The following is a 20,737-nucleotide window of genomic DNA, read 5'->3' on the forward strand; positions in this document are numbered from 1 at the left end:
AGGAGGCCTGCACTCAACAATGAGGGTGGTTACTGATTCATGTAACAGTAAGGGGCCCCACATGGTCCTGCACAGAGTAGGTCAACAAACACTGAATGAGCATGCCCAGAAATATCCAGAAGAGACTGACAGTGTCCACCCAGTGAGAAAAGTCGCCAGCTGGCTTCCTGTCTACACTTGTCGAATGTGTCCATTAGTTGATCCTGCTTTAGAGAGCTGACTTTAGGGGCATTAATTTCAGCCAAAAAAGGTTTGGCGAGTGTCTGCCATCTGACAGTTTCTCTCCTTGACCAAGCTCTACTCAGGCTCCCCTGAACTCTTTCAACTAGGCATCTCTGTGTGGTCCAATTTTAGCAAGAATCCTGCTAGGTTGGTCTAACCGGAATCCCCCACGCTCCATATCTGACCACCCTGGATATCTGATCGGGGCCCTCCCTCCTCCACCATCCCCCAGACGATCTCTGATCACCCTGGCCTGTCTTCAGCAAGAATCCTGTTAGGTCGGTTTAGCCAGAATCCCCTTCACCCTGCCGTCCCCTCTTGCCTTTCCATCCCTCAGCCCACCTGCTCCTCGGCTGTAAGGTCCCACATGTCCATTCTGTATCTGGAATTAAGCCTGGTTCCAGACCCCCTATTGCAATAGTCCTAAAAAAACTCTGTTTTTACCCCTTTAACTACTGTCCAGCTCTGATCTTTCTTTAATAGGTCTCCTGAGAGCCCTGAGACCCCAGCCCTTGGCTGACCTGTGTGCCCGGGCTGCCTCTGGCCCCTGGTGTGGACTGCATGGGATCTCCTATGCCGTGGCCTTGGCTGCTGCTTTTCCTCAGGCAATCTTCTGACTACTGAAGGCTGGGACGGGAGAGCCAGACAGAACCAGGGGCGGTGCGCTTGTTACCCATCAGCTGCACTCTGGTAATTTGGGGAGAAAATTTAATCCAAAAGTCGACACTGGGAGTTTTGAATCCTGGTCCGTGGACCCATAAGGAAGTTCAAGGACAGACCATGGGGGCCTGGATGCCCCTGAAATTGGATGCATATATTTGTGGGTATGCATATTTTTCTGAAGAAAGATTCCATGGTCATCATTAGATGCTTGGAGCATCTATGACCTTCCAAAAAGTCTAGGCTGGAAGTATCAAAGTTCTGAATTGATATAACTGACACAGTAGAAAACTAACTCAACTGATTTAATAGCAAAGAGAACTTAGGCAGATACTTTTTAAAAATGTTTTTCTGGGCTGGAGCACATTCTGTCAGGGCAAATGCACTTGTCGATGTCACATGAGGCAGACACTGCAAATCAGACAGACACGCACCCATCTGGAGCAGTAAGGGATAAACACAAGGCTGCAGGACCCTGCGGGACCAGGGCCCTGAGGTTACTTCAGTTGCCCTCACCCGACCTGCCTGGTGAGGGGCAGCAGGCCTGTTCTCAACTGTCCGGGCATCGCCCAGCATGAGGTCACTGAATGAATGACTGAAGGAACAAATGATGGTCTGGTGGGAGCCCAAGGCAAAGGAAACTCCCCTCTGGCTCCGACACCCTGACTAAGACACCAAGACTCCTTGGGAAAATGTACTTAATAAGAACAATTCCAGCTGGGCCTGGCCTTTGGCCCCAAATGGATGGGAAGACCGACCCAAGGACAGTCTTCCGCCATCTATGACCACAGACCAGGCTCCTCATGCTATCCCTGCCATCAGTCATGAGACCAAAGCCAAGACCAGCTCCTCCCCTAGCTGCACCATCTCCACCTCCAGCTTTGCTGGTCTCAGCCAGAGAGAGGTGCAGGGCATCGGCTCAGCCCGCTGGACACTGAGCTGGCTCACGGCTGCATGAAGCCAGGGCACAACCTTCGGGGATGTCCCCAGACATCCAGGGTCAGAGGGGCCTCCTAGGGCCGTTCTGGCTCCTGTGGGGAACACTGGGGAGCCCTGGCTTGTCCTGGCTCCCTCATCAGGCTGGATACCAGTCTTGCCTGGTCAGGCAGGCCCAGCCTTGGGGCTGGGGCTGCGTCACACGTAGTCCAGAATCTCCGTCTCCATCTCGTTCTCACTCCCATCTGATGGCTTGAAGTCCTCTTCCTCCTCCTCTTCATCATCCTCCTCTTCATCTTCCCCAGACTCATACGTCAGCTGCTCTTTACCACTGTCAGCCTTGGTCGGGCTAGAGAAGAGAGCTGGGGCCAAGAAACAAGGTCATGTGTGTCCCAACGCAGGCCTCCTGGGTGGCCCCCAGACCAGCTTTTGCTGGCCTCAGCTAGAGAGAGGTGCCAGGGAGCCCAGCCCCCAGACCAGGCTCTCAGGCTCCTGGAGGCCTGTTTACAGTTACGGGGGTCTGGGCCCAAGCTTTGGAGAAGCTGCTTTGGGAAGTATGGATGCCTGGGGGGGCCTGGGTCTCCACACTTCCCCAGAGGGACCTCGGGCCACTTCAGGGGTCCAATGGACTCCCTGCGAGTGTGCACGACATTTTGTGGGAGTGCTTTCTCTGGGGAGGGGGTCCACAGCCTCCATTAGGTTCTCTGAGGGGGCTGTGTCCCAAATGAGGCAAGAACCCTGTTCCCGTCAGCTCCGTGGGGCATGGCGGGTCCTGGGACTCCCTCTCCCCAAGCCTGGAGGAGCCCCGAGAGGGGCCCGGTGCTTATCCTCTCCCAGCCTCACGGGACCGTAGCCCAGCAAGTGCTCACTCCCCTCCCTCACATGCCCAGTCGCCAGGGCTGCCTGGTCTGGGGGAAGGGCAGGCAGTGCAGGGTGAGAGGACCCAGGTTCCTGTTGTCCCTGCTCTCCCAGTGGAAGAAGACAGGCAGAACACACTCACATGTGGCTGGAAGATGTAGGATGGGGTCAGGCATAAAGTGGTGGCCCTGGATGGCAGCCCCAGCCCTGCTCCAGCCCCTCCGCTCTGGGCCTGTCTCCTGCCTTAGATCCCCAGGGCTGAGTGCCACTCCTCCCACCCGCACAGCCTCAGCAGGCAGCCCGAGGGATGCTGGCTCCTGGGCTGAGCCCTGGCTCACAAGGCCTCCCTCTCACCAGCGACAGGGACAAGATGATCCCAGCTGGCGGCAGTTCTTCATGAAATGGGTTCCTTGGGGACACTTCTGTCCCGAGTGGGGCCCAAGGCATCTGGGGCCTCCCTTCACCCTGAGGGGCTCTCACCAGGCCTCTTGGAGCGGATGGTTTGCCGGATCATCAGGGTCATAGCGTTCCTCAGTTCGTCGCTGGTCTTGGGGAGGCACCACCCATCCCTTTCTGTGCAGGAATCCTCAGCCCCGTCATTGCGGTGAATGATCTTCTGCAGCCTGGGAGTTTGGGATGTCAAGTTCCAGAGTGGGGTTCCTACTAATAGGTGCCAGCAAGCGGTGTTGGCAAAGGTGAGGTTGGGCTCAGAAAAACGGCACTTGGAGGGACGACCAGCGGAATGAACATGGTAACGAAGAATGCCCGTGAAAGCTGTCCTCCCAGCTGGGGTCCTTAACCATGTGGCCCTGACCCCAAACTGCAAAAGCGTGGCGTGCCCGTGCCCACCCTGCCGGTAAGAGTTCACAGCTGTCTCCAGATTCCGAGCTGTGTGGACCGTGCTTCCGTCTCCTGCCACCCCAACACCCCTCCCTGTTTTTTAAACATCACCGAGAACAACCGGATTAAAGGTATCTGGGATTCTGGTCGGCTCCAGGAAGATTAGGAACCATGTCATGAGCCCTTAGGTGGGCAACGGAGGAGGAGGGGCAAAGACTCAAGAGCAAGACATGTCTCCGCCCAGCCCAGCACTGCAGCTGGGAGGCACAGCCCGTGTGGATGCTGGAGCTGCCCAGAGGGCTGTGCCAGCCCAGACACAGAGGAGTCTCCGGGAGGCCCTGGCCCCCCTAGCCAGGCAAGTCTTCCCACTGAGAGATTAAGGCTGACAGGAAATGGAAGAGGTGCAAGAAACACTTTGGTCCCCGGATGGTTTCCCAGCACTGACCCAAGGCCACGGCCCCCCCTTGGCGTCTCGGCACCCATGTACGTACTCTTCCACACTCAGGTCGCATAACTGGTAGAACATCTGTCGGTACGGCGGCAAGGCCCCCTCCCGGAAGATGTAGACCGAGTCCTGGGGAGGGGGGAGAGTCGGAAGGTCAGCAGGAGCTCTCCCCTGGGGGCGGGCACTGTTGGAGACCCTCACACTGGGGCTTCCCAAGGGGCCTCTCCACGGAGTCAGCTGTCCCCAGGACCTGGCAGGCCTGTCTCTTCTCCCTGGACCCAGGTGGGCAGACAGGCCAGAGGCTGGGGAGCAGATGCGGAGAAAACAAGCTCCGACTCCCCAGGAGGTTCCGGGAGGGCAGACGAAGCGGCCCTGCCCTCATGTGGCCCTGGCACCATGGGCTGCCTGCGCGGCAGGCCAGGCGCTCAAGGCATGCGGCACGCACCAGCCTGTGCCGCACTCTGCCTTCCCTGCCTTCCTGCGGGGTCGGCCCGCCTCTTCCTCGCCGACTTCTGCTAACTGGTCATCTTCTGCGGCCCCGCACGCCAAGCTGACATGAAGCTGGGTTTACTGAGTGTCTGTTTTCCCTTTACCGTCCCCGGGCACACGGTTCTAGAGGGGGGGATAACGCCCTAAAACAAGAGTCCTGGAGGAGGAAGTTCTTGGGCGATGATCCGCCTGCTGCCCCTCACCGAGAGGACACTGATGGAGCTGGAACACAGCCGAGTCCCTCACAGCACCTGCCTCTGCCCCTGCTCCTGCTGCATGTACACTCGGCCGCCCCCTACATGAGGCAGCCGAGCGGGGGACACACCCTGCCTGGCCTCCCTGCGACTGTGGAGCAGCTCACCGCAGCCCACATAAAGGCCTTTAGAAACTGCTGCCACTGTGGGGTGACTGCGTTAATGAAAGCGTGAGCCTGTGAGGACAGGGTCCCAGCTCTCGTCCGTATGATACCCCTGCGCGGCCCACAGCTGGAGTCCAGATGGTCTGCTTGGCTCCGTACTCATGTACGTGCCTGATTCTGAACATCCCCACAGCAGCCAGTACCTCAGCAGGGCCAGGCTCACCAAGGGCACCACGCGCAGTTGTTGGTGTCAGTTTCCCTCTCTGAGACCTGCCCAGATGGTCCTCAATACCCACTGTGCCCCGAGTTCTCACTGTTTTCAGAGGCTGTCCTGGAAGGTGGGAGTTGTGTGAAGGCACTGGGTGGGCAGCGCTGCCTCAGTCAAAGCCCCTCCCGGTGTCACAGACAGTGGCCCTGACGGGGGACTATAAGTGGGGCCTGCACGAGGGGGGCCTCCTCTCCACTCTCCATTTCACTCAACCAGGCAGGCAGCTGCTCTCCCTGGGGGCTCAGGGGGCACCCACCTTCAGCTTGTACTTGTTGGAGGCCAGTTTCCGCATGCTGGCGGTCCCCGATGGGCCCAGGCCCTGCTTTAGATCACGCATGGTGACGACCTGGCTGGCTATAAGGGGACAACAGCAGTGCTTTGGAATACAGGAGACGGGGTGAGGGGGTGTTCTCCCACCCCCTGCCCTCCTGCCTGCCCCACGCCCTCCCAGGGAGCACTGGCCCGCACACCCTGGAGCGGCCCCCCAGGAAGCTCCTCCCCATCCCTCTGTCCAGATACCCGTCTTCCGCAGCGTCATGTGATGGGCAGCACGCCGAGGCACTTACGTGTCTTTTTGATGGTGACGGGGAAGCTGTAGTTGTAGGTGCTGCGCTTGGCCTTGACAGGCATGTCGCTGTGGGCATAACCTGCCGACGAGGGAGGGCGCATCAGGCAGTGGTGGGCACAGAGCCCTTCCTGGCAACAGCGCTGCCTTTGCGCTACAGGCGCACCTGGGTTCCCTGGGACCAGCTCCTGAGAAAGGGACTCCACGCCCCACACACTGGGGTGATGGGAGCCCCCACATCTGGCACGGCCCATGCAGGGACACATGCAGGTACTTTGTGTATAGTGACAAACTGTAGGTGCAGGGACTGGCCACTGACTAGATGCCTGGCTGTACAAGAGGCCACAGATGACTGTGCAATAACCGAATGAATGAATGACTAGGGTTCAGTCCTTGAGGGTCAACGCTGGAGCCAGGGCCAGAGCTTGGACCCTCATTTCTATGCTGTTCTGCATCCAACAGACCTCACCAGGGAAAGGGTTTTTTATCTTCTCCATGTGGATACATTCTCATTACAAAAGAGAAAGAGAGAGAGAAGATTAGTAATCGTTACCGTATTTCATCCCACAGCGGATTCGGAAGTCAAGGACCTGATACATCTTGGCCTCCGGGTGTTTTCGGGGATCGTAGCCATACCGAATCCACAGGCTCCTCCAGGGGCCTGTTATCTGGAGACAGAAAAGGCAGGAGTGCATAGTGGGGTCAAGGCCAATCCCAGCTCCCTCAGAGATGCAGGCCCAGGTGGCCTGCCTGGGGGGGCGGGGCAGAGGACACCCCAAGAGTTGGGGACATGGCTCTGTCCCCTTGGACAGGTCACTTGGCCTTTCCCAGCCTTGGTCTTCCGTCAGATGCGGATGACATGAGCCCCTCTTCCCCGTAGTCTGTGTGAAAATTAAATGAGATGATGCCCGTGAAGCCCTGACCACGGTGCCTGGCAAACAGTAGGTGCTCAGTAAATGGTATTACTGTAAATATAATGCAGTACATGGTATTAACTGTAAATATAATATAAAACGTGGTATTACTATAAATATAATACATGTTATTAGTACTGTAAATATAATATAATGCATGTTATTACTGTAAATACAATGCAGTACATGGTATTACTGTCCCAACAAAGGGATGTTCTGGCCCTAAGCGGTACTCCTGAGGTCCTATGTCTAGAAAGCCAATGCTAAAAGACAGAGGCAGCTCTCCAAAGTCTGGGGTCCAAGCCACCTGTCATCACTGTCATGGTCACCTCTTACGCTGGCCTTCCCAGTGCTTCTTGCAGGAACACTTGGCAGGTAGGATCCCTTCCTCCCAGCACCTTTGGGAACCTCAGTAATGACACCCTCATCTCCATCCCCTCCTGGACTGAGTCCAAAGTGGATCAGCCCCCCATGAACCCCACTCAACCCAGGTAAATGAGTCGAGGCCAGGAGCACCGTGGTTAGGGGCAGGGGCCCCATAGTCAGACAGGCTGGGGTCACCTGGTGGCTCTGCCACTCGCTGCTGTAGGACCTTGGCATGTCAAGTCACCTCTCTGAGCCTAGGCTCTTCCTCAGACGCAAAAAGGGAATCCTGCCACCACCCCCCAGGGAGGAGAAAAGGATGATATGCACACAGCACTTAACCCAGCGCCTGATCCTTAGAAACTTCTCAATACGAGGTCATGTTAAAATGCATAATCCCTTTACTTAATGTAATGGGATGTAATTACTCCTTAATACTAAAGTCTTCCCAATATGGCCAAATGTGTTACTGAGGAGGTGCTGGGGAGAGCCTTTCTGGGGCTGTAACAAGCCGTCTTGGGGGTGACAGGACAGGGCCGCCTGCTCTTGCTGTGGCTCTGAGGTCACAGGATCAGGATGACCCAGGTGGGAACCAAGGTGGGCAGCTGGGCAGACACTTACCATGTAATAGGCCATGAAGGGCAGCAAGACCTTGAGCTTGTCAGGGTGGACGCTGATGTTGGCCTTGACGGCATTGCGTGACCAGATGGGACGGATGTCAAACAGCTGGGGAGGTCAAGGCAGAGGCTGAGATGAGCGCGCAGCTTCCCACCCGCCTCCCCCAGACTCCCCAGCATGGCCTGACCCCCAGCAGATCCTTCTGGAAGAGAGCTGGTGGAGAGCAGGGGCTGCACACGCAAGGACCAGCCTCTAGGAACTGCTGTACGCACTCCCCCACTCCTCCCTCCCCTCGGAAGCATGGACCGCACGCCGAGCATGTGTCAAGTGCGGCTGCAAGGCCTGGGGGTCCTGATATGACCATGAAGGACACAGTCTCTGTCCTTCTGCAGCTCACAGGGCAGCGGGGTAGGCAGACGACCAAAGGGGCCGGAGCAGGGCCAAGAGGGGGACATGCCAGAGCTATGGGCCCCGAGCAGCCCCAACCGAGGGCGGTGCCTGAGTTGGAATCATGAAGGCCGAAGGGGAAGGACTGCAAAAGGCTGGTGTGGCTGGAGCGTGGAGGGCCAGGACGGAAGGGCCCTGAGCCAGGTTCAGGATTGGCTGTGTCCAGAGGACAGTGAGGAGCTGTGCGTAGTGGCCCCCCCATGTCCTCCCTTCCCCTATGACTGCTCGAAACACAACAAGGTGTCCACACAGTCTCTTTAAGAAACAACCCCCTGCAAATGCAAACTGGTACAGCCGCTATGGAAAACAGTATGGAGATTCCTCAAAAAGTTAAGAATAGAAATACCTTATGACCCAGCCATCCCACTACTGGGTATCTATCCTAAGAACCTGAAATCAGCAATTCCAAAAGTCTCATGCACCCCTATGTTCATCGCAGCATTATTCACAATAGCCAAGTCATGGAACCAACCTAAGTGCCCAGCAACCGATGATTGGATAAAGAAGATATGGTATATATATACAATGGAATACTACTCAGCCATAAAAAAGGACAAAGTCGTCCCATTCACAACAGCATGGATAGACCTTGAGGGTATTATGTTGAGTGAAATAAGCCAGATAGAGAAAGACGAACTCTGTATGACTCCACTCGTAGGTGGTAGTTAACATATGGACAAAGAGAACTGATTGGTGGTTACCAGGGGAAGGGGGGGGAGGGCACTAGGGGTGAAGTGGTGCACCTACAACATGACTAATAATGATGCACAACTGTAATTTCACAAGGATGTTAACTATCATAACTTTAATAAAAAAAAAAAAGAAAAGAAACAACCCCCTGCAAAGAGAACAGTCAGTGTCAAGAAGGGAAGAGCCAGGCCTCAGTCAGCAGCAATGTGGCCTCACTGAGAACCTGCTGTCCATGCCTGTGGGGACACAAGGAACAGAGCCCCAGCCTGGGTCTTCCCAGAACCTGGAGGCCAGAGGTTAACGCGGAAGGCCACTTCCTCCCAAGGCACGTCCAACAAGACCAACTCTAACGAGAGGAAGCACCAGGCCTGGCACACAGTCGGGGCTCCATCTGGTTTGTTGCAGCCACTGAATGGAGAAAGATTCCTGGATCCTGGAGCTCCACACTGAAGTTACATACGGACAATGCACCAACTGTTTAGTACCCCGAAGGGACCTCCTAAGAATTCTAAGTATTTTCAATCTTGGGATGCAGGGCTTACATCGGCTTGGCTTTTAGATGTGATATCTGGAGGTGAAAAGTTCCCATGTGCTAACGACCCAGTTTAAAAAACAGTAAGTCCAGCCAACCACAAACAATGAGGACGGGCCCAGCTGGGTAAATAGGAGGTGCTCAGTGTAAAGGTGGCCCTGGAGGGGCGGTCTCACCTTCCTCAGCTCCTCCTCCACCTTCCGGTCCACGGGGTTGGTGCACACCTTCCTCCACGTCTGGACGGCAGCCTCCAGTGGCTGCACAGGCACTTCATCATCCTCGAAGTTGACAAAGATGGCGTTGTGGGGGCGCCGGGCCCTGCTCAGGCCAATCAGGTTCTCACTTGAGATAGGGGGGTTGTTGTAGCCTTCCCTGGGGGCAGAAGAGCCGATGAGGGCCAGAGCACCAAAGATGAGCCCAGGCGCCAGCCCAGGTGCAGGCCCGGCCAGACCAGGCAGGGGGCCAGCAGACCTGCAATGGGGCAGCCCGTGTTCACAGCTGTTCCCCGAGTCTGGGTGAGGGGAGGCCCTCAGGGCCGGCTGCTGAGGGCGAGGGCCTGTCTTCTCAGGCTGACGACTGGGGACGAGGGGCAGAGACTGCCAAAGACAGCTCAGAGAGGCCCTGGGGCTATAGGAGCTCTGAGGCTGGGCAAGGCCAAAAGGTCCCCAAGGCTGGGGTGTGGGGAAGGGCTCCTGTCATCAGGCTGGTGGCCTCACGACTGTACTGAGTCATGCACAGCACTGTCCAGCCAGTGAAACACTGGAAAGCACTTAAATGCCCTGCAGACAGGAAGGGTGAAATCAGTTAGGGTGCAGCCACTAGAACGCGATCGATCAGCTGTCAGACAACAGCCATGCTTACCGACCTCTGCAACTCACTGAAGTCACCCTCAGAACAATCATGCGAGGAAGGAACCATTTCCCCATGAATTAGCTGAGGGCACGGGGGTTAGAAACCTGCTGCGTCAGAGCTCATAATAACAGAGCTGGGACTCAGACCCAGGGAGTCTCGCTGCAGAGGCCCCTCACCCGTTGTCCAGCCATCTCTGACAGCGGGAGTCTTTGACTCAGAAGCATCTCGATAATCCCTTGGTGAATGAAGGGCGCGTGTTACTGAATGGCGTCATCTTACAGCACAGAGCTTAAAGCAGGGGCTCTGAAGCCCCTGTGTTGGCACAGAACAGCTAGGTGAAGGATTCCAGAATGCCCAGCATGGTGGGATGTGTGAGCTGGGATGCCAGAGACGCCAAACTCAGACTCAAGTAGGGAGAGCAGTATAAAGAACCCCCTTAAGCCCGTCACCAGCTCCAACGACTGTCACGTGGCTAATTTCATTTCATCCCTACCCCACCCGGAACCCAATAAATTACTGTGAAGCATATTTTAAAGTATGTCCTGGATGTCACAGAATTTCATTCAGGTGATTACTACCTTTTAAATTTGTTTCCACTTTACCTTAATTTTCTCAATACAATCTGCTATTCATAAAGAACAATGATTTTTCACATTGGAAACAAAATTACAAAGAATCAAGACTGGGCCTTTTTTCACATGACTCCATTAGCAACCATTGGACAGCTGCCACTCTCTATCCTGTTTTCAAACACACGTCTCCGAAACCCTGAACGCCCCAAGAAGGAAAGTCGTGGTGGCTCACTTGGGCCCAGCAGCCTGTCTGCGAGCGCAGCAGCAGCAGGGAGCGGCCGCCGGCTCTGCCCCTCACTGCAGGGAAAGGGCCCCCCAACTTCCTCAAGGAGGAGGGATCCCGTCAGGCCAGCCTGTCCTCTGTCCACCCGGCTGTGGGAAGCTCAGCCTCCCTGGACTCAGGGAGGGGCCAGAGAAGCAGGGGCTGGCCTCCCCCTACAGCCCTCGTGTGCCCAGGAGTCTGGCCTCCCCCCGCAGTCCTTGTGTGCCCAGGTGGCCAGCCTCCCCCCACAGTCCTTGTGTGCCCAGGGGGCCAGCCTCTCCCCACCCCCACCCCCACCCCTGCACAGTCCTTGTGTACCCAGGAGGCAGGCGGAGCAGATGAAGTGATAGCAGCCTGAGAGAGGAGGCAAGTGCTCTCCATATGCTGGAAAATCGATAAACCACATGGAGAGGAAAAAAGGGCCTGTGGGCCCCAGGACAGCCGGCCCTCCTCCCTTGTCCCCACCCCAGAGGCTGGGAACAGCTGCCTGCTGGTCCCAGAGGACAGAGAAGTGACTCAGACGCTACCATCCAGTGCCAGGGGCCAGCAGACCAGAGGGGGCTCTATTTTCTTCTTATATATATTTTTGTTTGTTTGTTCCTGACTATAAGAGTAAAATGCTTGTGGAGAAAAAATAATAAAAACATTTCAGAAATAAGAAATTTTAGAAATGATATTACCCCCTGCTTAAAACTCAGCAGTACTGAGTACCATACACACCCAGAAAACTATCATTCCTCCGGCAAGTGTTTTCAGCTGGGAGGGGATGTGAGCTGATTCTTTTTGTTAAACATTTGTATACAATGTATATATTAGTAACATATTTCTGTAATATTTTACTCCTTTCTAACAAGCACAATTTACTCTCAAAATCAGATAAAGGGGGCGGAGGCATTCGGTATTCAACAGGCTTGCAAGACTTCAACCAAAAGCAACCCCTGTGGCCCTTGTCTGGCTCCCTAGTCACTATCAAGACAACTGGGGAACCGGAACAGGACCGGGAGTGGGGTATTACGGAATGTTGTTAAATTGCTCCCTGTGATAACAGCACTGCAGGTATGTTTAAAAAGCCAAGACCTTCCCTGTTAGAGACACACACTGACTTGTTTCTTGAGGACGTGCTGGGAAGCTGGGAGTGGGGGAACATAAAGTGAGCAGCTAGTCATTGAAGCTGGTGATGTAGGTGGGGGTCCATCAGACACTTCCCTCTAGTGTGGGCTACGTTTGGAACTTTCCACGACGTACTTCTTTAAAGGAGAACACCACATCTTCTCCTCAGGACAAAAATCTAAGCCCCTCACCATAGTCTGGGAGACCCTCACCCCACCACTCTGCCTGGCTAACTCTGCTCCAGGGCACTGGTCTCTCGACCATTCCTTGCATACACCAATCCCCTGGTCTGGAATGTTCTCCCCGGATCCTGTCCGGCTCCATCATCACTTGGGTCAGTTTCAAACATCAGCTCCTCTGAGGGCCCTCCCTGGCACCTTAGCCCTCACCCTACTCACTGTCCATTATGACCTGCTCCTGTCTTATCTCCTTTCAGACAGGCATCTGGACAGCCGCCAGTCACTTGTGTTCTGTCCAGCTCCCTGACCCCTGGCCCGGCATGGAACCATCTGTCGCGTTCTCCACTGATGCCTGGCTCTGGGGAGGGCCCCAGGCCACGACAAGCACTGTTAGTACTTGTTGAAGGAAGTATTTAATAAGGAACGAGAAAATTCCCATCCTCCCACCCTTCCAGAGATAACTGTTCTGGGCCCAATCTTCTGGATTTTTCTAGGCTTCTATGATCACACCACAGTTTATTTTTATGCTGCAGAATCTACTCTCACACCTGCCTTTTCATAGAGCAAGGTACCCTGGACACGTGCCATGTCAGTCCACGGAGCCCACTCTCTTAAAGGCTACATGGCGCTCCCCACAGAGCAGGGCCGTAATTTAATTATCCACGTCCCTAATAATGGACTGATCGCTTATTTATTTTATCAGACTCTGCCAGGTACTCACTGTTCTAAGTATTTCAAATCTCTTCAGTCCTTCAGCCCTCCAAACACAGGGAAGTGTGTACTGTTATCATCCCCTTCAGGGACACGGAGAGGCCGGGGCTCAGTCAGGGCTGCAGACCACGACGGGGTACCTGCCACCAGAATCCGGGGCTCTCCCACTGCACCAGCCTCCCTCAGTTTCTTGCTGCTGCCAACAATTAATCAGCAAAACCTCTTGTAAGTATGCCTTTGAGCTCTTGGGTGAGTCACTGTGGGATAAATTCCTACAGGTGGGATTGTTTGGCCAAGGGAAAGAATATTTAAAATCATGATAGACTTGGCCACGGGGCCGGCCAGGGGCCGGCCCCGTGGCCAAGTGGTTAAGTTCCTGCTGTCCTGCTTCAACGGTCCAGGGTTTCACCAGTTTGGATCCTGGGTGTGGATGTGGCACCGCTCATCAGGCCATGCTGAGGCGGCATCCCACATAGCACAACCAGAGGTGCTCACAACTAGAATATACAACTATGTACTGGGGGGCTTTGAGGAGAAGAAGAAGAAGAAAAGAAAGACTGGCAACAGATGTTAGCTCAGGTGCCAAAGTTAGAGGGGAAAAACCAGATTATGCCAGATTGCTCTCCCAAAAAGTTGATGTCATTCATGGTGCCCCTTCAGTAGGGGAGCGTCTGTCTCTCCATCCCTCAAGGGACACACTTGGGGATAGGTCTTCAAGTCCAAAGGTGACACGCTGATTCACTCTCCATGGTGTGGGGACAACTCTGAGCAAGGCCTCCGGGAGGGCCATAGGGACCAGGGCTGGTTCCTGACACTCCTTCTCCGGGCCCCTCATCACCAGCTGCTCTGCCTCTAGAGGCACTGGGGCCACGGGTTTGAGCCACGCTGGCAGCCCCCGGCCAGCTGGAGGGGAGACGACCCACGGCTGCCTAGGTCAGCAGGCGCTAAAACTTCCTACAAGAAAGCTCTTGAACAAATGTCACCACCTAGGGGCCATTTTTCAAACTGTTTCCTTTTGCTTTTATCTGTTTTTCCTAATCTTGCCACCTGAAATCGTCATTCACAAATACCTGCTGAGTGCCTCTCACAGGGCAGGCTCTGTTTTAGGCACCGGCGTTACAACAGAGAACAGAAGAGGCCAACGACAATGGCGTTACGACAGAGAACAGAAGAGGCCAAGTCGCTACCTCCAGGCTTACGTTAAAATGGAAACATTTAAAAAATTTGTCTTTTTGAGTGTATTCTGAAAAGGTAAAGCACACAAGAATAAGGACAGTGCAACACTGAGCGACAAGCAAGTCCTAGGGGGTCAGACAGATGGGGGCTCCAGTGCTGCCCATGTGACCTGGGCAAGTCACTACCCCTGAGTCCCTGCTCCCCTTTTTGTAAAACGGGGGTGAGGGAAACAGTCGAATCATTCGAGGGTTAAGATGAAACGCATGTGCAGCGCTGCACCACATGACTGCTAAATGACCAGCCGTGGAGGTGGGGATGTCATTAATCTCAAGTTGAGTATTTTCAAGTTTGTTTTTTCATACTATTCAGTCTTAGCTTTTATACAAAGGAAATCCCATTCCTTCCTGTCGATGTGTGGCTGGTCTCCAACGTAATACCAACATTCAACATGCCCAGGCGTGCCTTGCCAGCAACGCTGGGGGTCTCTCACTGTGTCAACATTGTCTAAATGAAGGCATTCATTTATACAAACCCAGCACTCACATGTGGTCTCGTTAGGGATGTGCACACGGGAGGCGGGGTTCGGAGGAGACTATGACAAGGGTCCCTCTGACTTTTCCACCTCTCAGTGCAGGAGAAACCACCGCTGAGTCAAGAGACATGAGTGCTTGTGCTCAGGAGCTTGTGTTCTTGAGGGGAGACAGACCGAGACCAAGCACACAGCAGGCAAGATCCAGGCCAAGTCACAGCCACCCTGAGAACAGCCTCAGGATCTCGGGGGATGACTGATTTTGAGGTGAGTGTGGCAAAGGGAGGCGGGCAGAGGCAGGATGGACTGTAAAGATGGCCATGAATTCTCTGCCGGGATAGTGACAGTGAGGCCAAGACGGGGCAGAGGAGGTGGAAAAGTGCTGGGCTCAGGGTGGGATGTTTGCAGGTGGAATTTCTTAGGGAGTGTCATGACCAGTGACAGCAAGGTACAGAGGGTGTTGGTCAGGAATGACCAGGGGACTAAGTCAAAGCGGCCACTTCTCGACAGGAACCCCCCATGTCACACAGCCAAGCTGTCCGTCCTTTCAGGGCCCTCGGGAATGAAGCCAAGCTCGTGAGCACACAGACCACCGCCCACTAAGGGCTTTCTCTGTACTCAGCCCTGTGCTGAAAACTCTGCGGTTTTTGAATTTAATCCTAATACCTCTGTGGTGTCAGGACTATCCCATTTTCAAGACGGGGGGCTGGGGCTCAGAGAGGCCAATGGCAGGCCTGAGGCCTCCACTAGAGAGTGGGTGGCAGAGTCATGCCTCAGAGCCAGGCCCTCTGGCTGCAGGGCGCTGGCTCTGACCGTCGATGCTGCAGTGCGCAGGGGGCCTTACCGGTGCTGTGTCTCTGGTCGATAGAAGTAGTCTACTGGGGTGTCCAGCCTCGAGAAGATGGGTGGAGGGATGTAGAGCGGCAGCTCCTGGTGGAAGAAGCCCTCCTTCTCAGGCTTGAGCATGAGCACTTTGTCATACATCGACATGTGCCTGCCGCCCGCCTCTGTGTGCACGGCCAAGTACTGGAAGTCAGACATTCCTGGAAGAGACGAGACAGATGGCAGACACTGTAGCGAGGGACAGCTCTCCGCTACACCCGCCCAGGAACTGGCAGCTGCCATGTACTGATGCCCACACCTCCTTGGGGAGGTGCTGAGCAAGCCATGCAATGGAGGCTGCAGAGAATGGAGCAGGAGCAGAAACCACACCCTTCCGAGATGCTTCTGTGAACTCGGCTCAATGCACTCCGAGTCACTTGAATCAATATCATTTTGGGGAGACGGGGGGTTACACGATACGTGAGGAGAAGGTCTAGGTCAATGCTTCCCAAAATGTGACGTGCAGGACTCACCTGGGCTCTTGCTAGATGCAGATTCTGAGAGGTTGCATTTCTAACAAGCTCCCAGGGGAGCCAGATGCTGCTGGTCCAGGGACACACACTGAGTGATGAGGTGCTGGCTCAGTTAGAGATGAAAAATGAATCACTTGGAAAGCCTTGTCCCAGAAAGGACAGCCCTCTCTGGTGAACGCCACATCTCGCCATAATGACTGACATTCAAAGTGCCCGGCCCATGGGGCCCAGGTTTGCTCCAGGTTCTTTTTACAATCTTCTTTTTACTTTCTAGTCCCCTCCTCTTTTCTCAATCTTTATTCTCTTCAGATTCTATCTGAGCACGGCAGCTGTAGCTACGGACACTTGTTACTAACTTACCAAGCGCCTCTCGTGTGCCCCTTAATAGTCATCCTCTCCCGAATCTTCACGAGGGCCCCCACTGTACAGGCAAGGAGACTGAAGCTGAGGGAAGCTGAGCTGCATGCCCAGAGAACTCACAGCTCGTCAGGCAGGCACAGCTACGATGTCTGTGTTCTTTCTTACTCCCTCTCCCCAGCCCCAGCCTTACCGCCTCCTCACTGGTGTTCTCTGTGGGTAGCACACTCAATTGAGGACCCCACAGGAGACATCCAGGAAGCTAAGAGTTCAAAGCAACAGGAGTCCCAGGGGCTGAGGTAATCTGAGAAGGCTTCAGAGGGGAGGCAAGACCAGGAGCAGTCAAGACCAAGAGAAGGTTCCAAAACACTAGGGGTCAAAAATTGGAGGCCTGCTGACCAGTTTTATTTGGCCCCACATAATGGCTTTAGACATTAGGTTTCTCATAGAACTCTAGCTTCCCTTAAGAATTCAGAAAATTCGGGCTGGCCCGGTGGTGCAGTGGTTAAGTGCGCACGTTCTGCTTTGGCGGCCCAGGGTTCGCCGGTTCAGATCCCGGGTGCGGACATGGCACCGCTTGGCAAGCCATGCTGTGGTAGGCATCCCACATATAAAGTAGAGGAAGATGGGCACAGATGTTAGCTCAGGGCTAATCTTCCAAAAAAAAAAAAGAAAAAGAATGCAGAAAATTGAGCAACAATGAGCCCACAGTCTGTAGGGCGCTGTTGGCTGGAGGGAGGAGAGGCTGCCTCCTGGACGGGGCCTGTGCTCTGCGACTCCCCTCACCGCCCGGCCCTCACGCTTGGGCATATCTTGGCCCACTTCACTGTGCGGATGACCCAAGGCTCCTGCATGCAGCAGGGACACAGTTCCTGAAATATCCCAATGCAGTAAGAAGGCATTTTGCCGTTACCTTGAAATTTGTAAATGGTGGAGACAATGCCAAGGATCTCCACGTCGAAGATGACCTCAGGGTGGGAATCGGGTGGTGGCGCCCCCTTTTGCCGCCTCGTCTTCCTCCGGACCCGGAGCAGCAGGCTGCTGGTACTGAAGCGGTTGGCACACACAGGGTGGCAGTAGGGGTCCTCGGGCCGGAAGTACAGCTCCAGCCTCTTGGTAGGGTCTGCATAGATCTGTGGCAAGGCCAAAGGAGACAGAGTGAGGCAGTGACCAGCAAGGCTGCTGGCAGAGAGCCGCTCCTCTCTCAACAAATGCCTGATGGTGACCACGGAAACCGGAGGAGGGCCAGGAGGGTCATGCTTCATTCTGAGCTCTTAATTCCCAAGACTCACTTTTCAAACCCAGGTATCTTAGTTTTTAATCTAGTAGAGAAAATGAGAATAATCTCTTCCTTCTAAGGGGTTGTAAAGCTGGAGATAATAACTGCCAGTGAAATAAAAGCCATCATCTCTCAAGTGCGTTCAGTGCGGGGAATCTTACGACTCTTCTGGCAACACTTCAGGGAGGTGGTGTCACCCTGAGTTTACCGTGGGGGTAACTGAGGCTGGGGAGTTGAGTGACTTGTGTAGGGCTTCCTACTCCAGAACTACCCATCCCACGGGGTCTTGGTATTCAGTCTCATATGCAAATGTTTCCAGGTCCAAGGGAGATTAAATCAATCAGTAATAACCCCTTTGGCCCTGACCAGTTGTTACTTATCCTTTCCAAGCCTTGTTCCTGCTCCTTAAAATGGAGATAATAACAGGACCTACTCCGAGGATTGCTACAATGATTAAACGAAGAGATGCAGAAAGCACTTAGCCCAGAGCCTAATTCATGGAGAACACTCACCATGTGTCACCTACATATGAATGCTTGCCCCAGCCGGGGTAAGAGGGATGCAGTAAGTGTCAGCTGTGTGCATAAGAAAGCACCAACAATGTGCACTGGGCCAACGGCATCTACTTGCTAGTCTGCTGACTCCCCAACACCCAGGACAGGGCCTGGCCCTTAGGAGGTGCTCAGGAGACATCTAGGGAAAGAAGAAGGTTAAAAGGAGCCCCAACCCTCAGGAGTCCCTTCTCCTGAAACACAGGTCCCCAAGACTGCTGGGCTGGGAATGGCCCCAGACGTGGGCCTAGCACAGAGGAGGTGCTCAGGAAACACGAATGGAATGAATGAAGGACTAGAATCTCTTCCCAAAGAGCTCACACTGTAGTTGGGTACAAACATCCCTGGGGCTGGCGAGAGAAAGAGTCCTGTCAATACCACAGTAAAGTGAATAAGTCAGGATAAAACAGCAAAACATGATCGGCCTCCACCGGCATCCTGGGCTTAACGACAGGCTCAAGGTTTTTCACTGTTTATAAAGGATGAAGAGGTGGCAGTTAAGAGCTCAGACTTCAGAGGGGAGGGATGCATGAGTTCCAGTCCTCACTGTACCATGTTGACCCAACCTTTCTTACCTGTGTCTTTACCTCAAAAGTGGGAATAATAATGGCACGTAACTCACTAGATTGTTGGGAGAGCTCAATCACGCTTTCGACAATCATGTCAAAAAATATTCAAAATATATTTTGGAAGCAAGTACTGTTATGGATGTAAGGACTACACAAAGTCCTGCTCTCATGGAGTTTACAGTCTCAGAGCCAAGGGGCCAAGATAGCCAATAAACACGTTAAAACATAATTTCAGATTGGAATTAACAGGTTGAAAAGATAGTAATTGCTAGAAGCCGCTTTAGTTAGGGCAGTCAGACAAGGCCTCTGGAAGGAGGAGACATTTCAAGATCAGGTGCATGTAAAGCACTTACACGGAGCCTGGCAAGGTTAAGGACTCACTCCAGCCCCCCATATGTCGAGTGATTTGAACAAGTTGCCTCGGTTTCCTTGTGAAATGCAGACAATGACAGTTCCTACCTGGCAGGGTTCTAATGAGGATCGAATGTAAGTAAAGCACCTAGAACAGTGCCTGATACAGAATAAGTTGTTAGCTATTAGCACCTTTAACTCAGTAACCTAACGCTTCGTCCTCCTCTTACATAGGTCAAAGGCTCTTAATCTCCCCCGCGCCTCGGTTTCCTACTCCGTGACATGAGGGCGTGGCAGCCAAGCACATCCCGCGGGGCTGCAGGCGAGCTGCGTTCGTGGCCAGGATGCCGAGGCTGCGGCTCATCCGAGGATGGGATGGAAAGGACTCCCTCTCCCCGCTCAAAGTCTCCCCTATAGTCCTTTCCCCACGGTCCCCAGGGAAAGACGGTCCATTTCCGGCCATCTCGGAAGGAAAGCCCCGCCCACTGGCCGCCCCAGAGCCCGCCTCAAGCTCCGTTGCCAAGGAAACCACACTGCCCCGGGTGGTCCAGCCTCTCCGGCCGCAGTCCCGCGACTCGCTCTTCTCGCGTGGTCCCGGCGACTCCTCACCCGGGAGACGCCTTCCTCGCCGCCCAGGGTCGGCAGCATCTTGGACACGTCGCGCACCACGCCCGGGTACTCCACGCATACCATGCGCCGGTCGCGCCGCAGCTCTACGGGGATAGCGACCCCCGACCCCGCGTCGGCCGCCCCCGCCGCTGCCATCCCTGCCCGTCTGGCCGGCCGCGGCGGTCCGTTCCTCTACGCGCTCCCTGGAGCCTCGTCTGAATGGTTCCGCGAAGGAACGTTCCGGGCTCCCTCACCGCTCGCGTCTCCTAAATCCCTAGGCTCAGGGAGACGCGAAGGCCTCTGGGAGCAAACGGCCGAGGGGAAGCCCCCAAGGCCTCGGAGAGAAGACCGCCTTAGCCTCAATTTTGTGTTTAAAACGAAGAGGGTTACGCCTCCCCGAGGGGCGGGGCAAGAGCCGGGCTCTCCCGCCAAACCGCGAGGGACCCGGAGGATTGTAAGACACCGCCCCACTCTCGACTTTAGCCAATGAAAACCCGAGGGCCGAGCCGTGATTTTAGCCAATAAAGAGTCAGGAGGACGCCAGGTTCCACCCCCCGGTAGGTTTCAGCCAATAAGGAATCAGGACTAGATGGGTCCCCGCCCCCTTGCTCGAATTCCACCCAATGACGGCTCGGGGGCGGGCCTGAGACATACTTCCGGCTCGTTTGCTTTTACGGAAAGGCCCAGCAGTGAATTGATTTTCGGGCCGGGTCCGCCCACCGTTTTCCGGGAGCTCGGTCCTGACTCCTGCGGCCGCCCCAGGATGGGGTTATTAGCGGCGCGTGGAGGTCGCGGGGAGTGCGATCTGGACATGGCGAACGCGAGGGAATTGCGCTTTGAGTGCTCGCCTCCCCTCCACACACAGAAAACACCGAAGCGCCCTCCGCCTGGGAGCTGGGGGCAGAATGCGCGCGTCCGTCCCTCCGTTACCGAGCCAGGTTCGTTTTTGCCGATTGCCTGAAAAGCTAAACACCCACACGGCGAGACTGCAGCAGAGAGAGTGTTTAATCACATGACAGCCAAGTGAGGAAACCGGAGAATGAGTCTCAAATCCGCTTCCCTGAAAATGA

The 20,737-nt window shown here is 54.7% G+C and overlaps 1 protein-coding gene across 3 annotated transcripts; it reads right to left on the bottom strand.

Moving 5' to 3' along the window:
* Nucleotides 1-914: 914 nt before the first annotated feature.
* GTF3C5 (general transcription factor IIIC subunit 5) lies at nt 915-19,886 on the bottom strand. 3 transcript variants are annotated; one of them, XM_070518452.1, is made up of 11 exons: nt 19,749-19,886; nt 17,222-17,441; nt 15,441-15,639; nt 9,382-9,577; nt 7,540-7,644; nt 6,195-6,309; nt 5,643-5,723; nt 5,333-5,430; nt 4,008-4,090; nt 3,157-3,299; nt 915-2,180 (listed from the first exon to the last, which is right to left on the bottom strand). In XM_070518452.1, exons 1-11 carry the CDS (start codon nt 19,821-19,823, stop codon nt 2,017-2,019), a joined length of 1,479 nt encoding a protein of 492 aa, XP_070374553.1. In that variant the 5' UTR covers nt 19,824-19,886; the 3' UTR covers nt 915-2,016. The 3 variants fall into 3 exon arrangements, with proteins under 3 accessions (XP_070374553.1, XP_070374552.1, XP_070374554.1); XM_070518451.1 differs by having other exon boundaries at nt 19,668-19,823; XM_070518453.1 differs by lacking the exon at nt 19,749-19,886 and adding an exon at nt 19,289-19,428.
* Nucleotides 19,887-20,737: the final 851 nt, after the last annotated feature.

This window comes from Equus asinus, chromosome 10 (assembly GCF_041296235.1).
Source record: "Equus asinus isolate D_3611 breed Donkey chromosome 10, EquAss-T2T_v2, whole genome shotgun sequence".
Classification (NCBI taxonomy): Eukaryota; Metazoa; Chordata; class Mammalia; order Perissodactyla; family Equidae; genus Equus; species Equus asinus.